This window comes from Phalacrocorax carbo, chromosome 1 (genome assembly GCF_963921805.1).
Source record: "Phalacrocorax carbo chromosome 1, bPhaCar2.1, whole genome shotgun sequence".
Taxonomy (NCBI): domain Eukaryota; kingdom Metazoa; phylum Chordata; class Aves; order Suliformes; family Phalacrocoracidae; genus Phalacrocorax; species Phalacrocorax carbo.
The window spans coordinates 14,302,525-14,327,969 of record NC_087513.1 but is presented as its reverse complement, the minus strand read 5'-3'; the positions used below and the strand labels follow the sequence as shown (position 1 = coordinate 14,327,969).

General features: G+C 40.0%; 1 protein-coding gene across 6 annotated transcripts; it reads left to right on the top strand.

The window, feature by feature from the left end:
* Positions 1 to 993: 993 nt before the first annotated feature.
* Positions 994 to 24,254, top strand: NAPEPLD (N-acyl phosphatidylethanolamine phospholipase D). Of its 6 annotated transcripts, none has more exons than XM_064444287.1 (5): positions 994 to 1,652; positions 12,999 to 13,311; positions 20,036 to 20,682; positions 21,717 to 21,831; positions 23,095 to 24,254. In XM_064444287.1, the coding sequence occupies exons 1-5, from the start codon at positions 1,450 to 1,452 to the stop codon at positions 23,218 to 23,220; spliced, it is 1,404 nt and encodes a 467-aa protein (XP_064300357.1). In that variant the 5' UTR covers positions 994 to 1,449; the 3' UTR covers positions 23,221 to 24,254. The 6 variants fall into 6 exon arrangements, with proteins under 6 accessions (XP_064300357.1, XP_064300402.1, XP_064300376.1 ...); XM_064444332.1 differs by lacking the exon at positions 994 to 1,652 and adding an exon at positions 1,682 to 1,876; XM_064444306.1 differs by lacking the exon at positions 994 to 1,652 and adding an exon at positions 2,022 to 2,446.
* Positions 24,255 to 25,445: the final 1,191 nt, after the last annotated feature.

Sequence of the window (25,445 nt, the reverse complement as noted above, 5' to 3'; positions counted from 1 at the left end):
AGTACAGACAAAATGCATTTACTAAAGCAAAGCCTCCTGAACTGTGGCTTTTGCAGCACTGGTGACATACAAACTACTTCCAAATGACATGTGGAGGCAGGTCAGCCTACCAGGAGATACTCTGAAGTGTAGGATGAGCATCCCAAATCCACTACTGTTGGCAATCAGTTACTGCCAGCCCGGAGGCCCTTAGCTAGCGGCTTATACAAATTTCTATACATAGGCACTAATAATTACTAACTGTTAACGGGCATTGGTCAGAGCTATAGAGAGCAGCTTTATTATCTAATTCATTTAGTAGGTCTTAGATTCCATACAGTAATAGTAGAAATAACTTAGATCAATATAGATTTGTGTTTACTAATGTATAAGTAAAAGTCAGTGCTACTATAAGGCCAATTTAGCATTAGATTTAGCATTAAATGTACTGATGGGAGAAATGATCAGGAAATGTCAAATGAGAAGATATAAATTAGGATTTTCTGCTGGGAAAGGTCAGCAAGTCTGCCTGACAATAAGCAACCAATACATACCAGTCTTCCCTCGTATGGAAAAAAGATGACTTGGTAATATTATCCTTCCTCTGCCTTACAGAGGATAAGAGAATGACAGATTAATGATAGGAAAAGTACGGCTCATGTTTCTAGCCTCACAAGACCTACTCTGAGAGCTTGGCCTCTGAATACCAGTAAGGTTTCTTCACTAATACACTGGATATCCTTTCCTGAGCTTCAAGATAAAATGTACATAAATGCATTATCAGAGCTCCAAATAGTCTTAGATTTAATGTTGCTGCTATATAGGACTTCTTTTTTTTTTTCATATCACAGCTGCATAGCTTCGTTCTTTATCTTCCGTTGCATTATGTGCTTTGCGAGGTAAGGGAAGATTTAAAAACTACATATTTATTTCTGAGGACCTAATTTGTCTAGAAGGGGTGCCCCGAAACCGCTCACTTCCCAGCCCGTTGGTTGGAGACGCCTGCGAGCTGCCCACGGGCAGTGCGGAGGCCATGGCTGCAGCCCAGCACGCGAGGGAATCTGGGCACGCGTTTTACCCTCCTAACGCGGGGGAAGTGCCGGCGGGGTGCTGGGGCCGGGCGCTGGCCGCGCACCTGCCGGTGCCCCCGGCCGTGGCGGCACCGCTGCGGGTTCCTCAGAAAACCGAGTCAGGGAAACTTTCCACCGCAGCATCCGGTGGCGGGAGCCGGCTCCTACTCTGGATCGGGACTGCGGGCACCGTTTAGCAGCCACCGGAGCCAGACGAGAGCAGAACTAAGTGCTTCCCGTCCCCCGTGACGTCCAACAGCAGCCTCGGCGCTGCCCCTCCGCGCCCCCGGGCCCCAGGGCGTCCGCCCGCCGACGCTCCCTCAGCGGCGGCCCCCCCGCGCCGCCATCTTGCGAAGGCGCCGCCAGGCGGGCTGCCGCCGCTGCGAGGCCGCGCCGCGCCATGGTGAGGAGCAGGGCGCTGTGGAGCTGCTGCCTGCAGCTCGCCGCGCTCCCCTCGGCGGCGGGCCGGTCAGGTGGAAAGCCGCAGCCGTTCAACGGCTCCTGCTGGAGAGCCACGGAGCCGCCGCGGAGGGGGTGGAGCGGCACCATGGAGATGGAGGAGGAGGAGGACGAGACGACCCAGGGGCAGCAGCCGTCCGGGAGGTGAGCGGCTCTCTGGCGCAGGCAGCGCTCCGGGAGCGGGGGTCGCTGCCCCCGCGCCTTGCTCTGGGCAGGGAGGGGCCGAAGCGAGCGCCGGCACCTGCCCGACCTGCCGCCTAGCAAAGCCCGGCTTGGCGGCTGGGAGCTGGAGCAGCGCGGCGGCGCGCACCGGCTCTGAGCGCGGTAGCGGGTCTCGCTAGGCGTACGGTACCGGGGTCCCGGCAGGGGTGAGCGGGCTCAGGCGCTGCGGGAGGCGGTGGGGAGCGGGGCCGGGGCGGGAGCCCCGCCGGCGGCAGCGGGGCAGGGAAAACGCGGCCGTCCGCTCGGAGAAGTTCGGGGGCGGGCGAGGTGCAGGGGCGGCGGAGCCTGGCCGGCGGGAAGCGGAGCGGTGCGAGGCGGCACCGTCCGGCGCCCTCCGGGCTCCCAGGCGGGCGTCGCGTGGCCGCGGGGCCGGGGCTGCCGCTGCCCCGGGGGACGCCGATGTCGCGGTGGGCAGCGGCAAATCGCGGCTGGTGCCGGCTCCAGAAACGGTCGGGACGGGGCGATGCGTTCGTGCCGGTGACAGAAATCCTGGAAGGAAAAGTCCTGCCGCCTCCCCTCGCAGCAGCAACGCTTCCGTTTCCCCGAAGTTGTCAGTAGAACGTGCTGCAGGAGGGTGGACGGGGACGAGTTACACAACCGCCTGTAGAAAACCCGCTTGACGGCGTTGACGGTTCAGTGGATGCAGGGGAGGCACGAACGGATGTTCATCCGCCAGCGTTTCGCTTGCGTTCCGCAATGTCAATGCGAAGTGGAAGGTATTAGCAAAGTCGCTTAATGTAATTAGTTCAGTCAAATATTCCCAAGGATCGGCAATTACCTCTAGTAAGGATTTAGGGGAAGCGTTTGTTGAATGTCTTGACGGCATGCAGTTAAGTTCGTATTAAACTTCTGCAGAAATGGCTTTTCTAGTGATGATTATGGTTTCTTACTCTTCCATTTGCCAAATGGTGATTATGAAGCAGGTTTTCAATTTTAAATGAAAGTAGTATTTGTACTTAGGTATCTCTTCTTTATTTGTCAAACTACGCCGACTAAAGTGACATCGAAAACCAAGGATAGTGACAGGAGAATCACCTCTGTTTTCTGGCAAAGACCCTTGAAGAGACTCATGTATGTTTAATTCATAGTAGCAGCTTTATCAGTTAATAAAGTAAGAAGCCTGATTCATTTTATAGGTAAGATTTTCAGGAAGATGAGAAGAAATAAAATTTTTATCTTATTAATGCAATAATTATTGCAATAGTTGTTTTAGAAATGCCCAAAATGATCTGAAACTGAAATACCTATTATAAAAAGATAATTGGAATTCTGAATACGTGGAGATTGGAAAACCCTGTGTGATTCACTTGTGATGGACGGGATGAAGTAAGGGAGGGTAGTGAAATTGTTCAAATGTAAGTACCAGTTAATTGGGCTTCAGCTTGGTCCAAATCAAGAGAGATCTGCAGCCTTTTAAAAGGGAAGCAATCAATTATTATTATCAGTTGTATTAATTAGGTAGATTTGAGGAATTACCTCAGCAGAAAATCTGATATTTCCTCAGCCTTCATAAGATCAAGATTGAACCAAACCTGCTAATTCTCTATTCAGAAATAGCTTTTAAGTTTTTTTTTTCTGCAAATGGGAAAGCAATTGTTTTGTCTGTGATGAGAAAAATTGACATGTTGCCATATTACTTAGTGTATTTATATGTAATACCTGCTGTGAAAATATTTTTTTCCTTTGGTAAAATCTATAAATCCCTTCCTGATCTCACTTTTTTTTTTTCTTCAGTCAATTGCTGCAAGTTTGTAGCTTGCAGTATGATGACTAGCACTGGAATCAGTGCTAGCTTCTTCTAGTTAGCTTCTGCTTAGCATACTTCTAATATGCTCAGAGCCAGGGCCGTGGTAAATCACTTGGTCATCTTGTGTCTAAACGCAGCTTTGAGTAAAAAGGATTTTTCTGTAAATGAAATGTTGCACTTGGCTTGAATATTCTTAGAAAATCTAGGGAAGAAATTACATTTTATTTACTCTTTGCTTGTAGTATCTTAGTATTTAGCAGCTGTGTAAAGAAGGGATGATTTGGGTTTGAATAGCATACAACTGTGCTCAAGTAGATAAACCTTACAAAGCTGTTCATTGCCAAGTGACGCTATGAAAACATTTTGCTGCCATTGTGTCCCTACCCTGAAAAACAGGGTTCAGTAAGACATTGTGCAAGTGAAAAGTCAAGTGGTAGAGAATGTATATGAAGATGTATATCAAGAGATTTTTCTTGTGTAAGACCTGTTGCCATGGTTGGAGCTGGTAGCGCTACTGTCTGCTGAGTAAGACTTATTATAAGATTTCAGTTTTTATTGCTTATAATATTTGGAAATAGTTTCAGTTAGGTGGAAATCTCTGATGCTGTGGACTGGTTTTTGAGAGAGGGTTTCAGAGAGGTTCAGCTGTTTCTGATGAGACTGTGGCAGTAACAAGTTGTGTGTGTCTGTTCAGGTGTGTTTCATTTAAACACTTTGTCTCCTTAAAACACCTACATATTTAGGATGGTGCCTCGAAAATAACTAGATGGCTCACATTTGTGTTGGAAATGTGCCTTGACTCTTCCATAAGAAAAAAAAAACAAACCAAACAACTTTAATATTAACACTTTTGTTGTTGACTAACAACCAAAGCACTTTGCATTTCATTTAGAGTACATGAAGAGACATCATCATCTAGAGTTGTGGGGGTAGAGTAGAAGGCTGGTTATATGTAGGAAAAAGAGTTGTCATGAAAAATGTTTATGTGTTGTGATGGTTCCAGTTTCCTTGGATATTTGTGTTTTGCTGTGTCTGGTGTTCTACCATTTGTAATTTCTTTTAATGGTTGTGTTTCAGTTAAAGAACCATAAGGGTGCTGTATCGCATATGCTTTCTGGCTTTCCAGAATGAAGTTTTGGAGAGTCAAAACTTTTATATTCAGAAAGGCTGATAATTTTCTAGCTTAACTCATGTGAAAGATGATTTTTGAACTGTTGCATTCAAGAAAAACTTATTTTTTCAACAAAGAGAAATGGCTGTTTTCCTTGTCTTAACTGATATGGAAATTATTTTTTTGGATTTTGATACATTTGAGGTCAAATGTTATAAACAGTTCTATAAAATCCATATGTATGTGGGGTGTACATACACAGAGAGAAAATGTTGGGACAAACAAAAGTTGAGCTTATGTTGAAATCTAAGGAGATTTAGAAAGAATTTAGGGAACTCTATTGCAGAGAAATCACATTGGGCCCTCTGTGCTTGGACTTTGAACTGAAGAAAGGGCATCAAATAGAAAAGCATTTCAGTATGTATATAAACGAAATTGTACGACTGTTTATTAACTTAAAAACTAGTTTAGTGCTTGGGTATTGCTGCACTTCCTGGACAACTGAGGTTTTATAGGGTTTTAAAGGATTACTCTCAGTGTGAGTCTAGAGAAAGTTTGCATAGGAGTTTGTTCCTTTCTGGCACAGAGACAAAAGGAAAAAGAAAATTAAAAGGCTTAGTAAATGAGGTGGAGATAGCAATTGCGCAGTTGCAGACATGAAAGTGTCAGAGTTGTTTATAAACGAAATGCATCAGATCCTGCTTTGCCACGTGGATCCTACGGATCAAGGTTTTAACATTTCTATCCACTTTCTGAAAACAGTTCTCACCTTGCCTCTATGGCTGTGTGCTACAACGGAAATCAGATTTCTACCATAGTACGTTCAAGTGGAGCCTTAGTTTCATTATGTGTAGTAGTATTTATTTTTAGTGACACCTGACTGATGTAAGATGTTAGGTGGGAAGCCTTTACCCTCAGGACAGAGTGCAAGCTTGTAATACTTTAAAACTTCATTTTAGTTTTGAAAAAACTGTGCTAACAGCTTCACTGTTGCATAAAAACTTAAAATACTACACCCAAGATGCATAGGCTGTTAATGCATGGGAGTGGCTAAAGTGTGTTTGTAAATGCTAACCTGTAAAGTTTGTTTTTTCTAACAGTAAGCCCCATCCTGGAAAGGTTTGGCTCTTATTAACTCTAGTCACATCAGTAGCCCAACTGAAACTAATGAATTACTTGTTTGCATAAATACTTACAGGAGTGGAGCTGGTGCCAGAACACTGAAGTTGGGGTCCAGATCCTGTAGCTGGGTTGGTACAAGTTTCGTGTTTGCTCTTTTGGAAAAGGCTTATTAAAATTCTGTACAAGTGTGAAGGGCCATTCATGGAGATTATTGTTGCTGTTGGAATCCACTGTTTATCTGTCCAGCTGTGTGCATGTGCTATCTTCTCATATTTTTCTGTTGGTTTTAAAAACTGTCTGCATTTGATTTGTGATGCAGTTATTCTAATGTGTACCGTAACGCAGCTGTAATGCACAAACCTTGCTTCTGTATGTTGTCAGCCTGAGTCCTGCAGAGCAGGTAAGAAAACTCTCATCCCAGCTCTTGTGCTTTCAGCATTCTTCCCTACACATGAAGTAGTTGTATGAAATTAGTTGTTTAGGGAGAGCAAAGGAAAGCACTTCCCACTCTGCTGTATGGAAAATTGACTCCTGCTTTCCTTTGGTGACTGTTTCAGCAACAGCACAGAATGACACTGCTCTTGTGCTTAATCATGATAGTCTAGGCTGCTCTTTTAAATGTGATGGCCACATTAGCCAACTTTTGGATACTTTTATTCAAGACTGCAGTAAAAAATGAGGGTAGAGAGGGAGATAACTTACCTTAAAAGGCCTGTGTAGCTAAAGAAATTGGCTACTGGGTCTGTCATCTCTGTTAATATGCATGGCTTCTATGGACAACTACTGTCATAATGGGGATCATAATCTAAACAGATTATGCATGCAACAGAAGACTTCTGTAATATTAAATACAGTTCATAAACATGTTTGGGGATTACAGAGTGCTTGTATTGGACAGGGACAGTCAGCTGGGGAGCATGGAAGCAAAGGGAAAATAGTTATGTATTGTCCCAGTTCCAGGAAGAGGCATCTTTATGCAGTTGATATAATGCTCATAGCTGATCAGGTTTAACTCTGGGTTGAGAAATAGCTGGCTCCAGGTACTACTGATGGAGCTGACTCTAAAGGCCGTTTGCATTTGTATCCAGAGACCTATACAGGTGTAGCTGACAGGCACTCCAAATGACTAGGAATAACTTTCTGTTGGTTTAGTTCCCCTAATGAAGGCCAGGAAAGTAGAGGTCAGAATGTGTAGTAAGGGGAGCAGGCTGCCCTTTGGGTGGTAGGTAGCTATTGAATTTGCTTGGTTATAATATGAAACATCACTCTTGAAGGAGGCAGCCAGAGAGTTTAAGCAGCATCAGTAGTTAAGTGCAAAACCTTGGATGGGGAATAGATCGAAAATGAAGTCTTTTAGGGGTAGGAGGAATCACTGAACCTGACTTGGTTGTGTATGTAACTGAGCTACCCTGAGATAATGGAAGGTATTTAATAAATTACTTTTTTGCTAGCAGCACTGGCATAAGCAGGTTTTGTTTACAACAGTATATTCCTGTTCTCATCCTTCCCTGTCCTAGCCAGTTTGTTGGTGTAAACACTTGCATGGTTACACAGTGATGCAGGTGAAAAATAAGTACCTATCTAGGGGATGGGAAGGTAAGAAGGGACTATCAGCTAGATCAGTTTCTTGAGCTAATTCACCACGTGGACACAAATGTTTATTTTGGCAAGCCTGGGGGAGTAATGAGGGGAGAAACGGGTTGGCTGATGGTGATGGTTGCTTAAGTAATACAGCTGTTGGAAGAATATGCCTAACAACAGATGACTGTGGGTAGATGCTTCAGATTTGTTTTATTTGTAACTGAAACTTGTATTTAGATACCAAGAGAAAAAAATTTGCATTGTTTTTCTGTTGATCCTCAAAACTAGGTAAGAATGGCAAAGCATTCATCCTAATCCTATGAGGTTGTTTTTGGAGAAAGCTATTTCTGTTTCTGTTATCAATTCAGTGAATCATCTTTCTTTAACAGTAAACAAGATCACTGAAGAGTCAGGAAACTTACAGATCTGTTGAGAACAAATTTGTAACTGGGCTGGTAACTGATAGCTGTGCTATGAAATGGTTGCATCCAAGAATGGAAGAAGGCTGTATTAGCATGGATTTTTTTGCTTTGTGGATGCTTGGAAAATATGGAAATAGGACATCACACAGAATCCCAAGCTGGCTGTTAAAATATCAAATAATTTGAATGAAAATTTCTGCACCGCTTGTTCCTGCTTGCAACTTCTAATGGGGAATCTCAAATAATAAAAGTATTTATAGATCAGCTAGTTGCAAACTTGAGAGGTCTTCTTTGTGTGAAATCCTAAGGCCAAGAGTGTCTGGAATAATTGCTGCTGCAACTGCCGTTCCAGTCATAAAAAAATGATGTATAGTGAAAGAAAACTTCCAAGTTGCGTAGCAGTATACAGTTTGCAGAAAGCTCAGGTTCTTGCGTGGATAAGGCTACAGTGATATGATGAACAGCCTGAAGTACTGCACAATAAAAGTTTAAATGCATACAGAATTTTCCAGTCTCAAACTGTTCATTAATTAAAGCAGACAATTTCAGACCTGAAGGAAAAATAAAAGCACAGCCAAAACTTAGCTGGCAGTTGTTTGATAGTTGAGTGGGCGGGAAGCTTTTTTCAAAAAAGTACTTTATGCTCCCTAGTGTTTGCAAATATCTTACCTTTCAGCTGAAATCCTTTTTAAAATTTTGTTAAGTTTCAAGTCAAAAGGTGTGCTTTGTGCAGTCTCAAAAAATATGTATGTTGGAAGAAAACTTCTGAGTTGTGTAGCTGTACGTGTCTTGCAGAAAGCTCAGATTCATGCTTTGATAAGGCTACAGTGACATGATGAAGCACAAACCAAATGAGTTTGCTAGGAATTGTGTGCTGTCCCTTTTACATGATATGTAGTGGAGCCAGTTCTGGATGTAGTCTATACAGAGACACAGCAGTTAGAAATGAACCAAACTCATTGCTTCAAAAATAGAGAAAACTAAGGATATTTGGAAAGCTGTGGAAGGTAAGTGTGAAGCTTTGTGGACATTCTTGGGCTCCAGTAAACTGTAGCTTCATAGTAACTCTTTCTTAAACTTTCTGGCTTATGAATTTGTTAAATAAGGACCACATTTCTGTGTAGGAAAGAACGATAAATCTGTTCTGGCAGACTTCACAGTTAGTAGCACGGCTCTACGTTTAGTATGGAGAACTACATCCATTTCAGTTGTGGAGTAGCTGGTTGTTAGAGGAGACTGGGTAGAAAAGGTGACAACTCACACAACAGATTTTATGTCGATGCATTTCTTCAAATAAAGTTAAAATAATTAGGCTTGAAGCTCTGCTGTGTTTAAAAGACCATTTAAAAAAAAAAGAGTGCTACCTGTGATGTTAATGCATCCTGTTTTCAACCTTCTTTTGGAACAGGAGAAGGACTAAAATGTTTAACTAAAATTTTGATTATTTTCCTAAGTAGACAAAAGACTCAAGGCCAAAATGTTTGTATCCCAGTTTTCAGTTGTATAAGCAATGCTAAGATAAACAATTGACCCTAAACCTATTGTCCTAAGGGCTATATCTGGTTTACAGGTGTAAGCCTGTTTACCGTGACATAAGACATGGTTTTCCATGCCATGTCCTGCCTGATCTACAACTTCTCTCATGCTTTGTAGATTGCTAGGGGCCTCTTAGTATTTGGTGCTGGAAAACCAGTTCTGTGAGCTCTGTGTTTTGACTCATGTTAGGCTTCATCCTATTCATCAGAGTGGTGTTCTTCCCCTCTGTCTAGAGTACCTTCTGCCCTCATGGATTCGGCATGACTAATGGTACCCTTTACTGGTTTGTCTGTCTTGGTCCATTTCCTTTTCTGAACTCAGTTGGAGCAGTAAAGCACCTCTGAGTGTGGAGAGGGTGGTTGCATTGCGCCTTGCCTGAACCCCTCTTATGGATGGTGACAATCCACTTGCCTTTATTTGTGGGTAAGTCACCTCATCCTGAAGGATGGATTCTATTTGTTAAGAAAGCAGTTTAATGCTTTTAAGTAGAATAGTAGTTTTCCTTCTTTATTAAAAAGTGCAGAAAATAGAAGATTTCTTGTGGAAACTTACAATAATGAATATTCACTGAGGATGTGACCCCTTGCCCCTGTGCCTCCCAGGTGAACACAACTCTACTCCAGTTTGATTTTTGGTGTCTCTATCACTCATAATTTGGCTGGCAATCCAGTGCCTAAATTTATTTCTCAAGTGTAAAACTATTATTTTTCTTCGGGAAGACTTCAGGAAAGCTGAATGAAAAATCATCTCCTTTCTGATGGGGTATTTTGTAATATTTAAAATATACCTGCCAAATCTCCTTGTCTGTAGAGGCTTTCTTTTGCAGAAGGGTAAGAATCTCCTTAGACTAATAATTGGTTGAGTTTTAGTTTAAGCTAATGATTGCTGGCTTTCAAGAAGTGATCATCTACCCTTTTTTTAAGTAAGAAAATTAGATTTCTTTCACAGTATTCCATGAATATTCTAGGATATATGTTACCAGTTTAAATGGATCAGAAATGAACTGGCAAGATGGATACTTCAAAGGAATCTACAGTTCATCAGGGATACTTCCTCAGTTAATTGTTTGCAAATGTGTCCCTTTCTTATGCATGTAAAAAGTATTCTGTGAGCTCCAAGGTCTTTTTTTTCCTTTCAGCTGCTTATGGAATACTAATGAAAGTAATGTATGCACATCATGTGGAAAATATGTTGGCAGACAGATACCTGCAGTGCCTAAATGCTTTGGCATTGTCTTTCTTTAATCAGCATAGCTGATCCCTACTTCCCCTAGAGGTTTATACTTTCAGAATAAGATCAAAGGTTTGTATGAAAATTTAAGCAAAAGCAGAATTGACCTATTTTAGAGATGAATGACTAGATAAACAGAAGCTTAAAAATAAAACCTTAGGCACTCTGGTCTCTAATATAAAATGTCTTGTAGGAACAATAATTACAGTAGTCATATATATTTAAAAATCAGACATCTGAGATGTTAACAGAAGAATTTCCTTGACTTAAGTACCTATCTGATTAAACTTTTGTGATTTCTTTTCATGATGCTTTCTAGAAGAGTAGATGTTTTATGCCCTGTCTGTGTGCTTTGCTAAGTTAATAAGCTGACTTGGCATTGAAAATGCTCTTTGAGGAATGCCAAAAAACCCCAAACCCTCTTACGTTAAAGTAACATTTAAAATATCCATTACAATTTTTTGGGTATCCTGTCTGACTTTTCATGGCACTGATTCTTTTTGTTACCATTTATATCTGCTTAAATTGGTATAGAGCAAGTTGGGTGGATATTCCATTGGAGGTTGATGCCAGTAAATGTTTAGTGGAATAGAGAAAAAAGCCTAGGATTATCAACAGTTCAATTACAATTATAATGCAGATGGGGTATATTATTGCTAAATAGAAAATACATAAATGGAGTGGTTTCCGTAAAACTACAGGGAAACTAGAATACAAAGCAATTACATTAAACAAGGTTATGACCAATGGTAGTATTTATCAAAAAATTATATCAGCAATGTTTTCTGAATATTGTTCATGCTTCTTTATCAGACATGAATTTTGATATGTTAATATTTTCTCTCTACTGTATGGCAAAATAATGGTTATTTTGTTATGAAAAATTCACAATATTTATAAATTTTCATATCTTTCAACTGACACCACACTTTCTGTTTAGTTATCGGTTGCTGCTGAAATAGCAGGAACGGGCTTTGCATTTGAAGTTAGAGCATCACCAGTCAATGCATTTGGGTTCAATTAGATGACACTTATATTTCTGTAAAATCTTAGCTGTAATGTTGCAGTGACAATTTTTTTTTTTTCCCCTGTAATTCTGAGCTTATGAAGGGCATGGTGAGTTATGCATACCCAGCTACTTAGAAAATATCTCATTTAACAAGTAATTTCTAAGAGAACTGAGGGCTTTAAATCTGTTCTGAAACTGAGCGGACTGGGTTTGGTACATCAGCCCAGTGCTTCCCATATGAGTTTACAGCTAAAGTTTGAGTATCTGAGTAAATGAAATAGTAGATAGTCTAAAACATGTGGTGGAGAGTTTTCCACAGGACGAACTTCAAAATTTTTAATTAAAAAAATTATTGCTGCACCTAAGCAGTTTATCATGCTCTCTGTTCGTTACTGGTTATCTACCAGTTTTTTTCAGTTAGAGCTTATAAGTACCAGAAAGTTGTGCACTCTTGAGAATAGCAACCTATTTAAAAAAAAAACAACAAACTGTCAGAACAGTATATTTGCTTTCAATTGAAATGTTGAAAGTAAATATAGAAACTGAAGCATTTAGCTTCAACTGAATTCCTTTGGCAACTTTTAAAATAAAATAGGCATATTTGTCTTTTTTCTACCTCGCATATAATGAGATCACTATGACTCCATATTCCTAAGCTCTGCCACACTTCCGTGCAGTTTGGAATAAGACACTCTGACTTCTGAGTTTGCAGTTTTCTGAGAAATGTGCCAGAATGTTGACTTTATAGAAATAAGCTTGTCTTAGTTATTTTCTCACTTTTTTTTACATTTCACAGTGGAATTAAGAACAGACATTGCAGCCCTGATTTATTTGTGACACTCCAATTTTCTGTGGCCTTTCATTAGTCAGTTCAGTTAAATTTGTATGAAAATTGTGTTTGAAACTGTTCCTTCTACTGTTATTACAATAGGCTTTTCCTTTATATTGGACAAAATAGGAAATGGGACCAAATATCTTCTGTGTCTGACTTTTCTGCATGTATGTGCAGCTGGTCAGTAGAAGTAATGTGTTATGAATGCTACATGAGGCTGCTGCTCTTACTACAAAACAAAGTTACTATATAGGCAAATCCTAAGGTGCTGTATAGTGCCAGTAGCTCTTGGTCAGGTTTGCAGGATCCTATTACATCAGGCGCTAAATCTCGTAAGTTTCAGGAGGAACTCCCTATTCTTCCAAAATGTAAATTAAGTAACCCTTCCCCCTCACTCTTGCAGTTGGTAGATAATAGTGTTAGTATCTGAAGCTGTGCATACCGGGGACTAAAATTCTGCCTGAACTACAAAGAGATCTCATGTCTACTTGCCACAGCATGTTTTTTTTAAGTCCTTTGTGTAATAGCAACTTTAAAAGCATATTTTGTTGAGGAAAAAATACAGTAGATTATAAAATGACAGGGGCAGGCTTATTTCTAATGCATGTGAGAACATTCAATCTTCTGTATGTTCATGTTAGTCCAAGAAAAGATTGATTAATTTAAAATTTATTTTAGTTCTCCTCAAAAAGATATGGATAAGAAAATGGGTGAAGAGCAGCCTTTGACTGTGTGTAGTCAGTACCCTAAAGAAGCGGTGAGGAAACGTCAGAACTCGGGTCGAGGTTCTCGGGGCAGCGATTCTTCCAGGACCTCCAGGAAGAGCTTCAGGCTGGACTACAGATTAGAAGAGGACGTCACTAAATCAAAGAGGGGCAAAGATGGGAAATTTGTCAACCCGTGGCCAACATGGAAATCACCAACCTTGCCAAATATTTTGAAATGGTCTCTCATGGAAAAAAATAACAGCAACGTGCCATGCTCAAAGCAGGTAAATACTTGCATGTTTTCTGTTCTTGATTTAGACTGCTTTTACTTCTGCTCTAATCAATAAAATAGGAGAGTTTCTACCTAATACGTATTAGGTGTCTTTTGGAGATTTTTCTAAGTGTTATTTTTCTGATTTTTTCATTATCACTTTGTTCTTTTTAAAAGGTGGGTTACTACTTTCTGCCTCTCTAATTTTTTTTCGCCTTTCTCTTAGTTCCACACCCTTTGATTTATAAAGCTTGGTTTATATTTACAAAAACAACAAAAATAGTCCCTTAGCTCAGTCATAAACTATGGTTGCACTCTTTCCTTTTTAAAAGGAGTTGTCTTATGAAGCATGCTGCTAATATTACTAATATTGAATGAAACAGCCATGGAATATCTAATTTTTAAAATTTTGCCTTTTTTTTTCCAGACCACCAGACAACATTACATCTTTTTCATAAAAATATAATAAGTAGTTGCTGCCATTTACTTATGAAAGTGTTTGCAAATCTATGTATTTCCGTTCCAGTACACCAGGATAAAAAACGGCATATGTTAAAACTAACCTGAGCAAGTATTTGTACTGAAATGCTAAAGGTCCAGTGCCAGTTTACTGGGAAGCACCATTATTTGTTCTTGGTGTATTGCTTCTGTCAGATATTGTATATAAAGGAGGAGGTAGGGAAAGCAACCTGTGAGAGAAGCTGCTTTTCTGTGAAGAGTAATGGATACTAGAAAGCCAGGGGGTTGTCTTTGTGGCCACAACTGTTAATGATGGTTACAATTTTGACAGTTAGGATTACTTCTCAGTGTGTTCTCTAATGTGTTGACTGCACTGGAGAAAAGCTGTGCTGAAGGATGCACAACCAGGGAAAGCATTTTTGAACCAATAGTTGTTAGTAATGCTTTTAAGCATCTAAGAAGGCAAGCGTAAGCTATAAGCTCTTTGCTAAATACTGTGAGGTTTATGCTTTTCATTTTTACCTTATGTGAATTAACTGTGAAGGAGGAAATTCAATCAGCTTTACAGACAGGAAGGCTGTGTTACTTCTTAACACACGATGGCCAGAAGTTTGGGGTGGTTTTTTTTTTAAGGATATGTGTCATGGAATACATTTAAGGGAGAAATAATCTTGGCTGTAATTTTTGTATAATAATAACAGTTTGACTTCAGAAGGAAGTGCAACAACAAACCTATTTTGGTCTTGGGATCCCTTCCAGCAATTTACTGTTTTAAATTTGGTGTCTTGCTTCTAGACATTGTCTGCACCTTGTAGTAGTTAACAGTGGTTGTGTTTCCGTATGTACAGCTTTCTAAGCCGTGTGCTGCATTATGATACTTTGGCCACGTTTTGTGTGAAATTCACATCTTTGCTTTTTCAATTGCCTTTGACCAGTGCCCCATTCTGTGTGTGTACAGTAGGCTTCTTATTTTGCCAGAAAGTCAGTCAGTGACCAAAGTACCTAGTGGTAAGTGCTAAGGTGTATTAGAGAGTACAGAATATAGAGCTCTGATGGCAGTGGAGAACTGCAGCACTCCCCTGTAATTTACAGATTATCCCTGCAATAAAGGATGATTACAAAGAAATCTACACTGTATCAGTTGTAAAGCTCTCTTTACCAAGCTCTCCCCAAATCAGCTGGGATTCATGTTGGACTAATTTTATTGCTTTGTATCTGAAACTTTTTAATTAAGTGCCTGCAATTATGCAGCAGCTCAGTGAAATGAACCGGAAATAGAAGAACCTAGGTGGGGATCAATGAAATGCACTTCTTGGGGCCTTAGCCATTTTGGTGCTTGTTCCAGCTATGTTTGCTCCACACCTAAATCAACCTGTAAAGCACTCTGAGCTTGTTCCAAATTCAAACTAAGGGCTCCATACTTTATTTAGCACTGCTAGATAGCTTATCCTTCGAGCAGACTCTTACTTCAGTTTCCACATTGAGGGTGCCTAGTGATGCCCTACTGCACTGGGTAGGTTCAGTTTATCTCTACCAAGTGCTTTGCATACACAAAAAAAGCGTATTATCCAGGATAGGTACTTGATGGTGTAAAAGCTATATGTGTTATAATCATGCCTTCACAACAAGGCTCCACTATTATCCAGAATGCATAGACTTCTCGAGCTTTCATTACAGGTTTTATTAACAACTTTTTTTCAGTGCTGTTGAAGTGTCTTTCATTGATGGATCAACAATTCCAATTGTTCTAATTTCTGTAAAATCCAGTGGTATTCCAGTATGTACTAAGCGCCAAAAATCCTAAGCTAATTAGTTAGTCTTACCAAAGCCCATCATGTGTTTCTCCTTTCTTTGCATTAGGAAGGAAAGAAGAATGTGGGAGGGGGGAAGGGGCACAGCAGGAGGAATTTTTGTGTTACTCCAGTGACAAAGATAAGACAATATTAGGCACATTTTGCTTATGTTGGTAGCTGATTTGACATTAAGGCCATATTTTAAAGATGTTATAATTCTTGTAGTATTAATGTTTCTGGTTAGTCTGACAGAGAACAAAATGTACTATAGCAGGATAAAGGTTCCATAAGATTGTGTGTGTCATTCATTATGTTGTTTTATCCTGTTTTATGAGTTTTAGGAATTTCATATGACACATACTGCCAGTAGACCTTGTGTTGTAGTTTGAAATCTTATGAGTTGAGTGATGAGTCCTTATTGCTTTAAAAGGTAGTTTGGGGGATTTTAATGTACTTTTGTAAAATATTAAAAAAAAACCCAAACCAACAAACGCAAAACCACAAAAAAAACCCAAACCCCCTGCACTGAGAAGTAATTGTGATATACTATGTGAGTCCATGGGAGATGAGATGTAAATCACTGATTTGGATCAGATGTCTGTGTATCACAAACCTGTAGATCTCATAGAGAGTCAGTGCTTTCCAGGTTACGTTGCCTTTGTGCTCTTGGTTTGCCTTGAAGTTTTGTTCACAGAATTTTGTTTAAAGAGGTTAGGGTACTAGTTGTTTGAACTGTGCTACTCTTTATCAATCTTCCTATCTGTATGTCCTTTACAAATGCCTTTTATAGTCATTAGTTTCACCTTTAAATCAACTGTTCAAAATATTTAATAGTGTCTGTCCTAGTGACATCCCTGTATAAAGCCTTTAATAGGGCAAATGTGTCATGGTTTAACCCCACCCGGCAACTCAGCCCCACACAGCTGCTCGCTCGCTCACTCACTCCTGGTGGGATGGGGAGAGAATCGGAAGAGTAAAAGTGAGAGAACTTGTGGGTTGAGATAAACACAGTTTAATAGGTAAAGCAAAAACCACTCATGTAAGCAAAGCAAAACAAGGAATTCATTCACTCCTTCCCAAGGGCAGGCAGGTGTTCAGCCATCTCCAGGAAAGCAGGGCTCCATCATGCAGAATGGTTACTTGGGAAGACAAAATGCCATCATTCTGAATGTCCCCCCCTTCCTTCCTTCTTCCCCCAGCTTTATATGCTGAACAGGATGTCACACGGTGTGGGATATCCCTTGGGTCGGTTGGAGGGAACACAGCCGGGACAGCTGACCCCCAGCTTCTCGTGCACCCCCAGCTTACTGGCTTTGACGCTGTGTAAGCACTGTTCAGCAATCCATAAAACATCAGTCTGTTATCAACACCGCTTTGGTCACAAATCCAAAATGTGGCACCATATTGAGCTACTGGGAATAAAATTAACTCTATCCCAGCCAAAACCAGTACAATATGTTTCAATCCCAGTTAAGAACTCATTGTTCACATTTCCAATTTGCTGATCCTTAATCTATTTAGTATTGTTTGTTAATGTTGCATGATACTAACTTTGAAAACTATTTTGTGTCAAATGTCGGCAAAAATAAAGTGGATTCCTTTAGAGTTCTCAGAATAATTTGTAGTCTACCTTTATCAACAACTACTTAAAAGAGCATTTTCCATTTAAAAAATGTACTTACTGACATAAATTGAATTACGACAATTAGTTATCAAATTCAGTATCTGAGTTTAACTTCCTTGAAATAATCTGATTTGTTGACTTAACCACGTGTAATTTGGTGGGTTGTCCTAATTTCCATTTTTGAGTATTTTGTTAGTTTTGTGGGTGGTCTTTTTAAAAATTTTAAAAATTCTTTTATTCAGTTGAATTAGTTTAAATAAAGTATTGAATTTTAATTGAAGTGTCACAATATAAAACACTCTGGTTCAGATTTCTCCTGTCAGTGGCGTTCCCATGTCCTTAGAATGAAATAGAGATAAGAAAGTGATGTTTCCTTCTTGGAGAAGAAGCAATTAGTCTCAGTCTAATAATCACAGAATCACAGGCTGGAAGGGACCTCAGAGATCATCTAGTCCAACCTTTCTAGGAAGAGCAGAGTCTAAACAAGATGGCCCAGCACCCCGTCCAGACGACTCTTGAAGGTGTCCAACGTGGCCAAGTCAACCACTTCCCTGGGGAGATTATTCCAATGGTGACTGTCCTCACTGTGAAAAATTTCCCTCTGGTGTCCAATCGGAATCTCCCCAAGAGCAACTTGTGTCCATTCCCCCTTGTCCTCTCCATGGGACTCCGTGTAAAAAGGGAGTCCCCATCTTCTTTTAGCTACCCCTTAAGTACTGGTACATGGTGATGAGATCCCCTCTGAGCCTCCTTTTGTCAAGGCTGAACAGACCCAGTTCTCCCAGCCTATCCTTGTATGGCAGCTTCCCAGTCCTTTATCCATCTTGGTGGTCCTTCTCTGGCCCCCCTTCCAGCCTGTCCACATCCTTTTTGTATAGCGGGGACCAGAACTGCACACAGTACTCCAGGTGTGGCCTGACAAGCGCTGAGTAGAGTGGGCTGATGACTTCTTTCTCTCTGCTGGCGATGCCCTTTTTGATGCAACCCAGCATCCTGTTGGCCTTCTTGGCCATACTTTTGTTCTTGTCTGAATTAAGGGATTGTATTGTACTAATGTTATATTCAGCTTTATAGAAGGTTATTTCTTTCCTGGAGGCTGTAATGAAACTTTTTCAGTAGACATATCTTGTCCATTAGCTCTCAGAAGAAGCACTTTCATTAATATTTTATTACTCAGAGTAGGATTGCAAGGGTGTGGGAGTGTTTTTTCCCAGCATATGCCCTCCAAAACAATAAAATATTGTGGAGAAAGTAACTTTCCTGAAGGTGTCAGGACTGTTTTAGCAAGGGAAATCCTAGACTCCTCAACTGTCACAGCATCAGCTGGGCTTTTAAGGGAGCAGGAGGTTAGCTCTGTCTAAGGTCACTGATAGCACTAATCTGCTATCCTAGACCTAGAGAATGAGAGCAGCAACCATGATAGGGAGACTCTGACTAGGAACCAGAAGTAGTGGGACATCCATGATTACCAGGGAGAGAAGAGTGTCAGGAGTCTGTAGAAGGTGCCTAACAGAAAAATTCTTCTGAAGTGATGTGAGGAATTCAGACCAGAACTGTTTGTGAGGAGCACTTTAGCCACACTGTGGCAGAGCTGGAGATGGTCTGGAGTCCTGAGAAGACTTGTTGGTTGGTTGGTTGGTTTTTTAATAGGAAGACTCTTTATTACAAAAAAAAAACAACCAAACAAACAAACCACAAACTTCTGCAGAAGCATCTCAACCAAACTGCAGTGAAGAACGTATTTCCTGTTCAAAATGAGCGAACGAGCAGTGGTTTGATGATGTGTTTCAGCAGATAATGTACAGCCATGGCCTCCTTTGTGCCAGCTGTCCTCTTGAGACTGCACATAGGGTCAAATTTGGAAGCCAATCAAGCCGGAAGCTGTTTTCCTCCTCTGGATTAATGTTCGGCTTTTCAGAAAAGTTCTTTGACTTGTCAGACTTGAGCGGGGACTGCAGAAGCATTGAGGCTGGAACAAGAGGGCAGGTGGGGGAAAGGTCCCATAACTTTGTTACACAGAAGCATGGGATTTAGGTCAATTTAAGTCGTTCTTGGGATGGCATCCTGAACATACAGAGATCAGTATTGTGACTTTTTCAGTAATAATTAAACTTCAATTACCTGGAAGGCTTCAATAAAACATCACAAGAAGCATAGCTAAGTGCCTAAAGGACCATCTTAAAAATGAGATCTGAGTTTTAGTTTGTGTTTTATGAATGTTCATTGAATTATTGGCAGGATGGAAAGAGAGAATGGTAAAAGCTACCATTAGTCAATGAGGTTAACCTCCATGTGCTGCTTCTATACGTAATGGGAGAGAGGGTCTGCTAAAGGCAAATAGAGCTTTTGCGGAATGCTGTTGGGAACATCGCATTCTCTTTCATTTGAGGATCTGTGACTTATTTGTATTAAGACTTAGGGGATGCTTCATTTAGTTGCACAAGCTAAACCTGAGCATTTGCTACAGTAACAGGGTGTGTACATATTCTTTTGTGGGTCAGGAAGATGATCGCAAAGCATTTCCCAGGATGTTAGTCCTTGCTGTGCTTTCATTGCAATGCTTTCAGACTCTCTTTCTCTTGCTCAGGTAGGTCTCCTGGCCTCATGGGATACTCTTGAGCTCTCCTCTCTCTTGACAGAGAAGTGAAAATGTAATAAAAACCTAAGATGAAATTAGGAAGAAGTAGCTGGGGAAGATGGTAATTTAAAAGGCATCCGTTCCATGTTGCAGTTTTCTGGTCACCTAGAAATATAACCAAACCCAAGTCTTGACTGTCATGATTTGTGCCTCGTATGCAATTTTTGTTCTGCGGCCAAGTACGTTCTGAAATCTCTCATGTGTATTGTGTTTTTTTTGCTAGGAACTCGATAAAGAGCTTCCAGTGTTAAAACCTTACTTTGTTCAAAAGCCGGAACTTGCTGGGAAGACGGGGACTGGTATGCGAGTCACGTGGTTAGGACATGCCTCTGTTATGGTGGAAATGGATGAACTTATATTTCTCACTGACCCGATCTTCAGCCAGCGAGCTTCCCCTACTCAGCTGGTGGGTCCCAAGCGCTTCCGAGGACCTCCGTGCACAGTAGAGCAGCTCCCCAAAATAGATGCAGTCGTGATCAGCCACACCCATTATGATCATTTGGACTACAACACTGTAATGAGTTTAAACGAACGCTTTGGGAGTGAACTGCGCTGGTTTGTGCCTCTGGGGCTCTTGGACTGGATGCAGAGATGTGGTTGTGAGAATGTGATTGAACTGGATTGGTGGGAAGAGAACTGTGTCCCTGGTCATGATGCGGTAACTTTTGTCTTCACCCCTTCTCAACATTGGTGCAAAAGGACTGCGACAGACGATAACAAGGTTCTTTGGGGCAGCTGGTCTGTCTTGGGACCTTGCAATAGGTTTTTCTTTTCAGGAGATACTGGATATTGTGTTGCTTTTGAACAGATAGGAAAAAGGTTTGGACCTTTTGATCTTGCAGCCATCCCCATTGGAGCTTATGAGCCAAGGTATGAAAATCAAAGCTTGATCAAAATACATAAAAGAAATTATATTCTGATGACCAAAAAATGCACCCAAAAGCAAAAACTGTAGGTATAGTAAGATTTTACAACAGAACACAGAGGTGTAAGAAGGGAATTGCTGAATGACAAAAAAAAGAAAAGCAGGCAGTCGGACGATGGAGCTGAAGTGTCTGGGATACTTGCCTGTGTATGTGTGGTGTTCTTGGGGTTTGTTTTTTTTTTTCTTCAGCCTTAAGCACAGCAAGGATGACTTGTCTTACATTCTTCCATGAAAAATGTAGAATTACTTTGTGCTTTTTCTTTTAAGTAGCGTCACTTAATCCAACCCATTTAGATGTGTGCAGTTTGCAGCATTTTTCTCTTGCTTCAGTCATTATGCTGTTTTTGCAACTTATCTGGAGATAAAGATGAATCCTTTGTAGAATGTGAAAGATCTGTTTAAGTACCTGTATCCTACTTATGAGAGGCTATCTTAACTTTTAGATGGTAACACTCATGTAACGCTGGAAGCAGAGCATGTATAGACTAGGAAAAGAACGTAGAATAACGTGGTAACAATCTGGTATCTTTCAAGAATTGCCAGACTCTCTCTCTGCTTTACCCCTGGTTCCCCCAGGCTATCTTCTGGAGCACACACTTCGTGGTTGTATGCTGCTAGCGTGAATTTTTTTCAGGGATGGATTTAAATCTATGGCTTTAATGCCTCAAGGCACCAGTAATACATCCTTATATTATACTAAGAAAAAAATGTTTGAAAAGAGGGGCGAAATACATGAACTGCTGTTTTGTGGGTGTGTTGGTATATTCCAGCTTGCTGCTTTTTGAGTGTTCTGTATGTTGTTCAGGCATAGATGCTCCATAATTTTTTTAAATTAGGTGAGCATTTTGGGTTTGGTTTTTTTGGGTGGTTTGTGGGCGCTTTTTTTTTTTTAAGATTCTTTGCAGCTAACCCAATGAAAGTAAAGAAGTCTTGCACTGAATTAGGTGACACAGAAACATTTACTTCTGTGTTTTGGCAGGTGGTTTATGAAATACCAGCACGTGGATCCTGAAGAAGCAGTAAGAATCCATATTGATGTTCAGGCAAAGAAGTCTGTAGCAATTCACTGGGGGACCTTTGCTTTAGCAAATGAGGTAAATTTCACCACTGTACCTGAGTTCAGATTTCCTGAGCACACAGTCAGTAATGAAGCTTTGCTCTTGCAGTTTAACCTACGTATTTGTACCTGCATACTTAAAATGTAAACTTTATATGACTGAAAAGTTGTTACTATCTATACTCCAGTTAAAAACAATGCTTAGCTTTTCATAACCAATTACATAAAATATTGAACATCAGAGTTATTGAAACAAACGTGGAGGATTTCCGATATCCAAAAGCTGAGGAACCTGAAAAGTCGGGACTCATGTGCAATAATAAAAGTAAACTCAGCAGAGCTTCACTTGGAGACAGTAAGAATTGCGTGCTTGTAGGTCAGTACAGTATTTATTAATCTGTCTAGTAAAAAAATTGAACAGTATTTTTCCTAGTTGGTTCATAGTTGAATACCAGCAACAATATGAAAAACTGAGTTATTCCGAGTTGCTGATTTTTTGTTTATTTTCTTTATTCCTCCTCCTCCCCCTGCCAAGTCCCCAGCTCTAATGAGGTTACCCAGGTACCTTAGTAGGGACTAAAAATGCAGCAAAAGGGAAGCAGCTACATCTACCTTGATACTCCTTGTCCGATAGCTGTTTTTCAACTTTATCTTTGCATCAGTTGCACCACTTTATCTTACAACTCAGTCCTGATGCTGTTAGCTATGTTCACCTGATATGCCATGTTTTCTTCAACTTGCATATAACATTTTCTATCCATGATGCTTCTAATAAGCTGTGTCACACAACAGCATTTGTACCATGGGCACTAGTATTTAGCAGCACAAAAAGATGGATGATTTCTCCCTGATGATGCCTTTTGTGAAATGTAACAAATACATTGATGTAATTTCGGGGGACCTCACTGAAATGGCACTAGTTTTTAAGCATTAAAGCTGACAACTTTGTTTTACTAAATGAGATAAAGCGCCATCTGCTGACCTGCTAACCCTTCCTCCTCAGTGCTAGCGGTAAGGAATCATCTGATTCCTGCTTCTGAGAGATCTGGTTCAATACATTGAAGACGACTGGCTTCTGGGTGATAGCTTGTGCCTTGCTAGTTACTCTGCAACTGTAAATCAGCATTCTTACCGCTTAAAAACTGAGAATGAAACAAAATATTTTAATTTGATAAACATATTCCCCTCTTCTTAGATAACGTTTTAAAAGCAAATAATTTCTTTTTTAGAGCAATGATAATCTTTTTTCTCCCAAATGCTGCAGTGGTATCTTTTCCCTCATATTGTTCTTATTTTCCAGTATTACTTGGATCCTCCAGCTAAACTGAATGAGGCTCTTGAAAGATACGGCTTGAAAAAAGATGACTTCTTCGTCTTAAACCATGGAGAATCACGGGACTTGAGTACCAATGATGCATTTGAATAATGAAACAGTAGGAGTTCCTTGTAAGCCTCATTTGGTTTGAACTAGCAATTAATGTTACAGATATTAATATGATGTACTTACAAAGTAGAGTGGATTTTTAGATGCCAGGTTTGTCAGTTTCAGAACTAAAACCTGCATACCAATTTCACGATAAATTTACTAGTTATGTGGTTTATAAATTTTGAGAGGTGACCTAAAAACTGGTTAGTATATAAGCTATTGTCTGGGAATAACTTGCTGCTTCCACTCTTATGTACACACACCACTGACAAATTACTGTGGTTTTTTTGTTTTTTTGGCTTTTTTTAAACTCTTCATGTTTCCTGCAACAGCAATAATAACCTCAGCACAGGACATATTCTTAAAATTAATGGCTGACTTGAATTCATCATTGTTAAAATGTCATCTCCCACGTTTTAGTCATTAATCTTCAGGTTATGCCCTGTACCTTGAAAGCTTCACTGTGTTTTGTGGTGTGGAGTCTTCCAACACAGCTGTGTTGTTAAAGCACAAGCACAGTAAAATAATTATTTTACTCAGTGCTGCTACATCTTCATACATAGATGAACCACAAAAGCTGAATTTTACAATGATCTAAAGAAATGTGCCTTTTAAAGAGAGAGATAATTTAATATTGCATCAGTGATGTGTAAAATTTACTGCTGGCCAGAGTATCTGCACAATTGCATTGTTTTGTCAGTATTTTTAAGTTAGGCCTGAATGTGTCTAAAATAACCTTCTTGTCAAATGCAGTACATGAAATTGAAGAGTCCTTCAATAGCGCTTGTCTTTGCATTGACTCAGTATATTATTAAGTACTTTTTGTTTTGTTTTTTTTAAGTGAAAAGTCTTAAGCAAGGGCTGTGGTATTTTTTTCTTATAGCTTCCCTATAATTTTAAAGTTGAATGAGAGATTACAACATTGTTCAGTATTGTAAAACTTGGCTAAATATATCTGTATCGAGTTGCCATGCTAATTTACAGAATTAAAACCTATTGTTGCCAATAAAATGGGTTGTTATTCTCCTTCATAATTCATTGGCAAATCTTTTTTGTTGTTGTTCATGATTTGTTTTGGTCTAAGGGATACATGTATTTTTTTTTTTGCTTTTGCTGTGCGTTACATTTTATGTTCATACTCCATGAAGATAAATAACACACCCCCCCCCTCATTACTTCCCTGCAATTTAAAGACATGAACTTCTGGCAACTAATTAAAACCACTTAATGAGATTTCATGCTAGGAATGAACTGAAGTAATCTTTGAACTGTTGACAGTTATCTTTTAAAAATCTGTGTCAGTAGGTCCTAGAAGTCTTAAAGGTCTTAACATCAACAGAGAACAGCACAAAGAGGCAAAGATCAGTTAGTCCAAATTCATGCTGAGGAAGGGTTCTGGAACAGAGGATTATACTTATATGTAAGAAAAAAGTAGCTTCCATTCCTTTGGTAGGATTCATATTTGACAAAGATTTCTTACAGTTCTAGCATGGTCTAGATGTATTCACTAGAATGTATTCAAAACCAGTTTAAATCTACTCTCAGTCATTCCGTGTTGATTTTGGGGAGGGTATTTCAGATGAAGTCTCTGTTGGGCCTCATTTTTACACAATAGCTTCAGTAACGATTTTGATAACATAATGCATATTACACATCCATAACATTGTGGAGGACACCAAGCTGCAGGATGTTTTGAGTACTTTGAAGGACATGGTTAAAACTGAAATTGGGTTTGAGGTGGGGTTTTTTTAGCTTTCAAAATCATCGATAGACTCTTCAGTAAAATTCTGTACTTTAGAAAGAGTGAAACTGAAATACAGACTACCTAGATAAGCAGCCGTGCAGCAGAGAAGTACTGACTTGCAACGATCAGAGACTACGTGTCAGTAATGGCATACGTTTTGTTTTGGATCTATTAATTCACAGCATTTGTGTATCGAAGGGTGACTGTTACGCTTTACTCTGCTGATAAGATTCCATCTAGGGTGTGGGATAAAAAAAATTAGACACACTTGTGTGAGAACACTTGACAGTCTTTCATGATTTCAAAACATCTCAATAGCATTGCTCTATGACGGAAGCATTTAAAAACAGCTCTTTCTAGACCAGAAGATGACTGAACACACTGTAACAAGTTTTCAAGTATTTTTAGAAAAGGGGTTATTTGTTTCTGTCAGCTATCAAAGGGTAAGAGATTAACTTCAATTATAAAAAAGATTATGTTT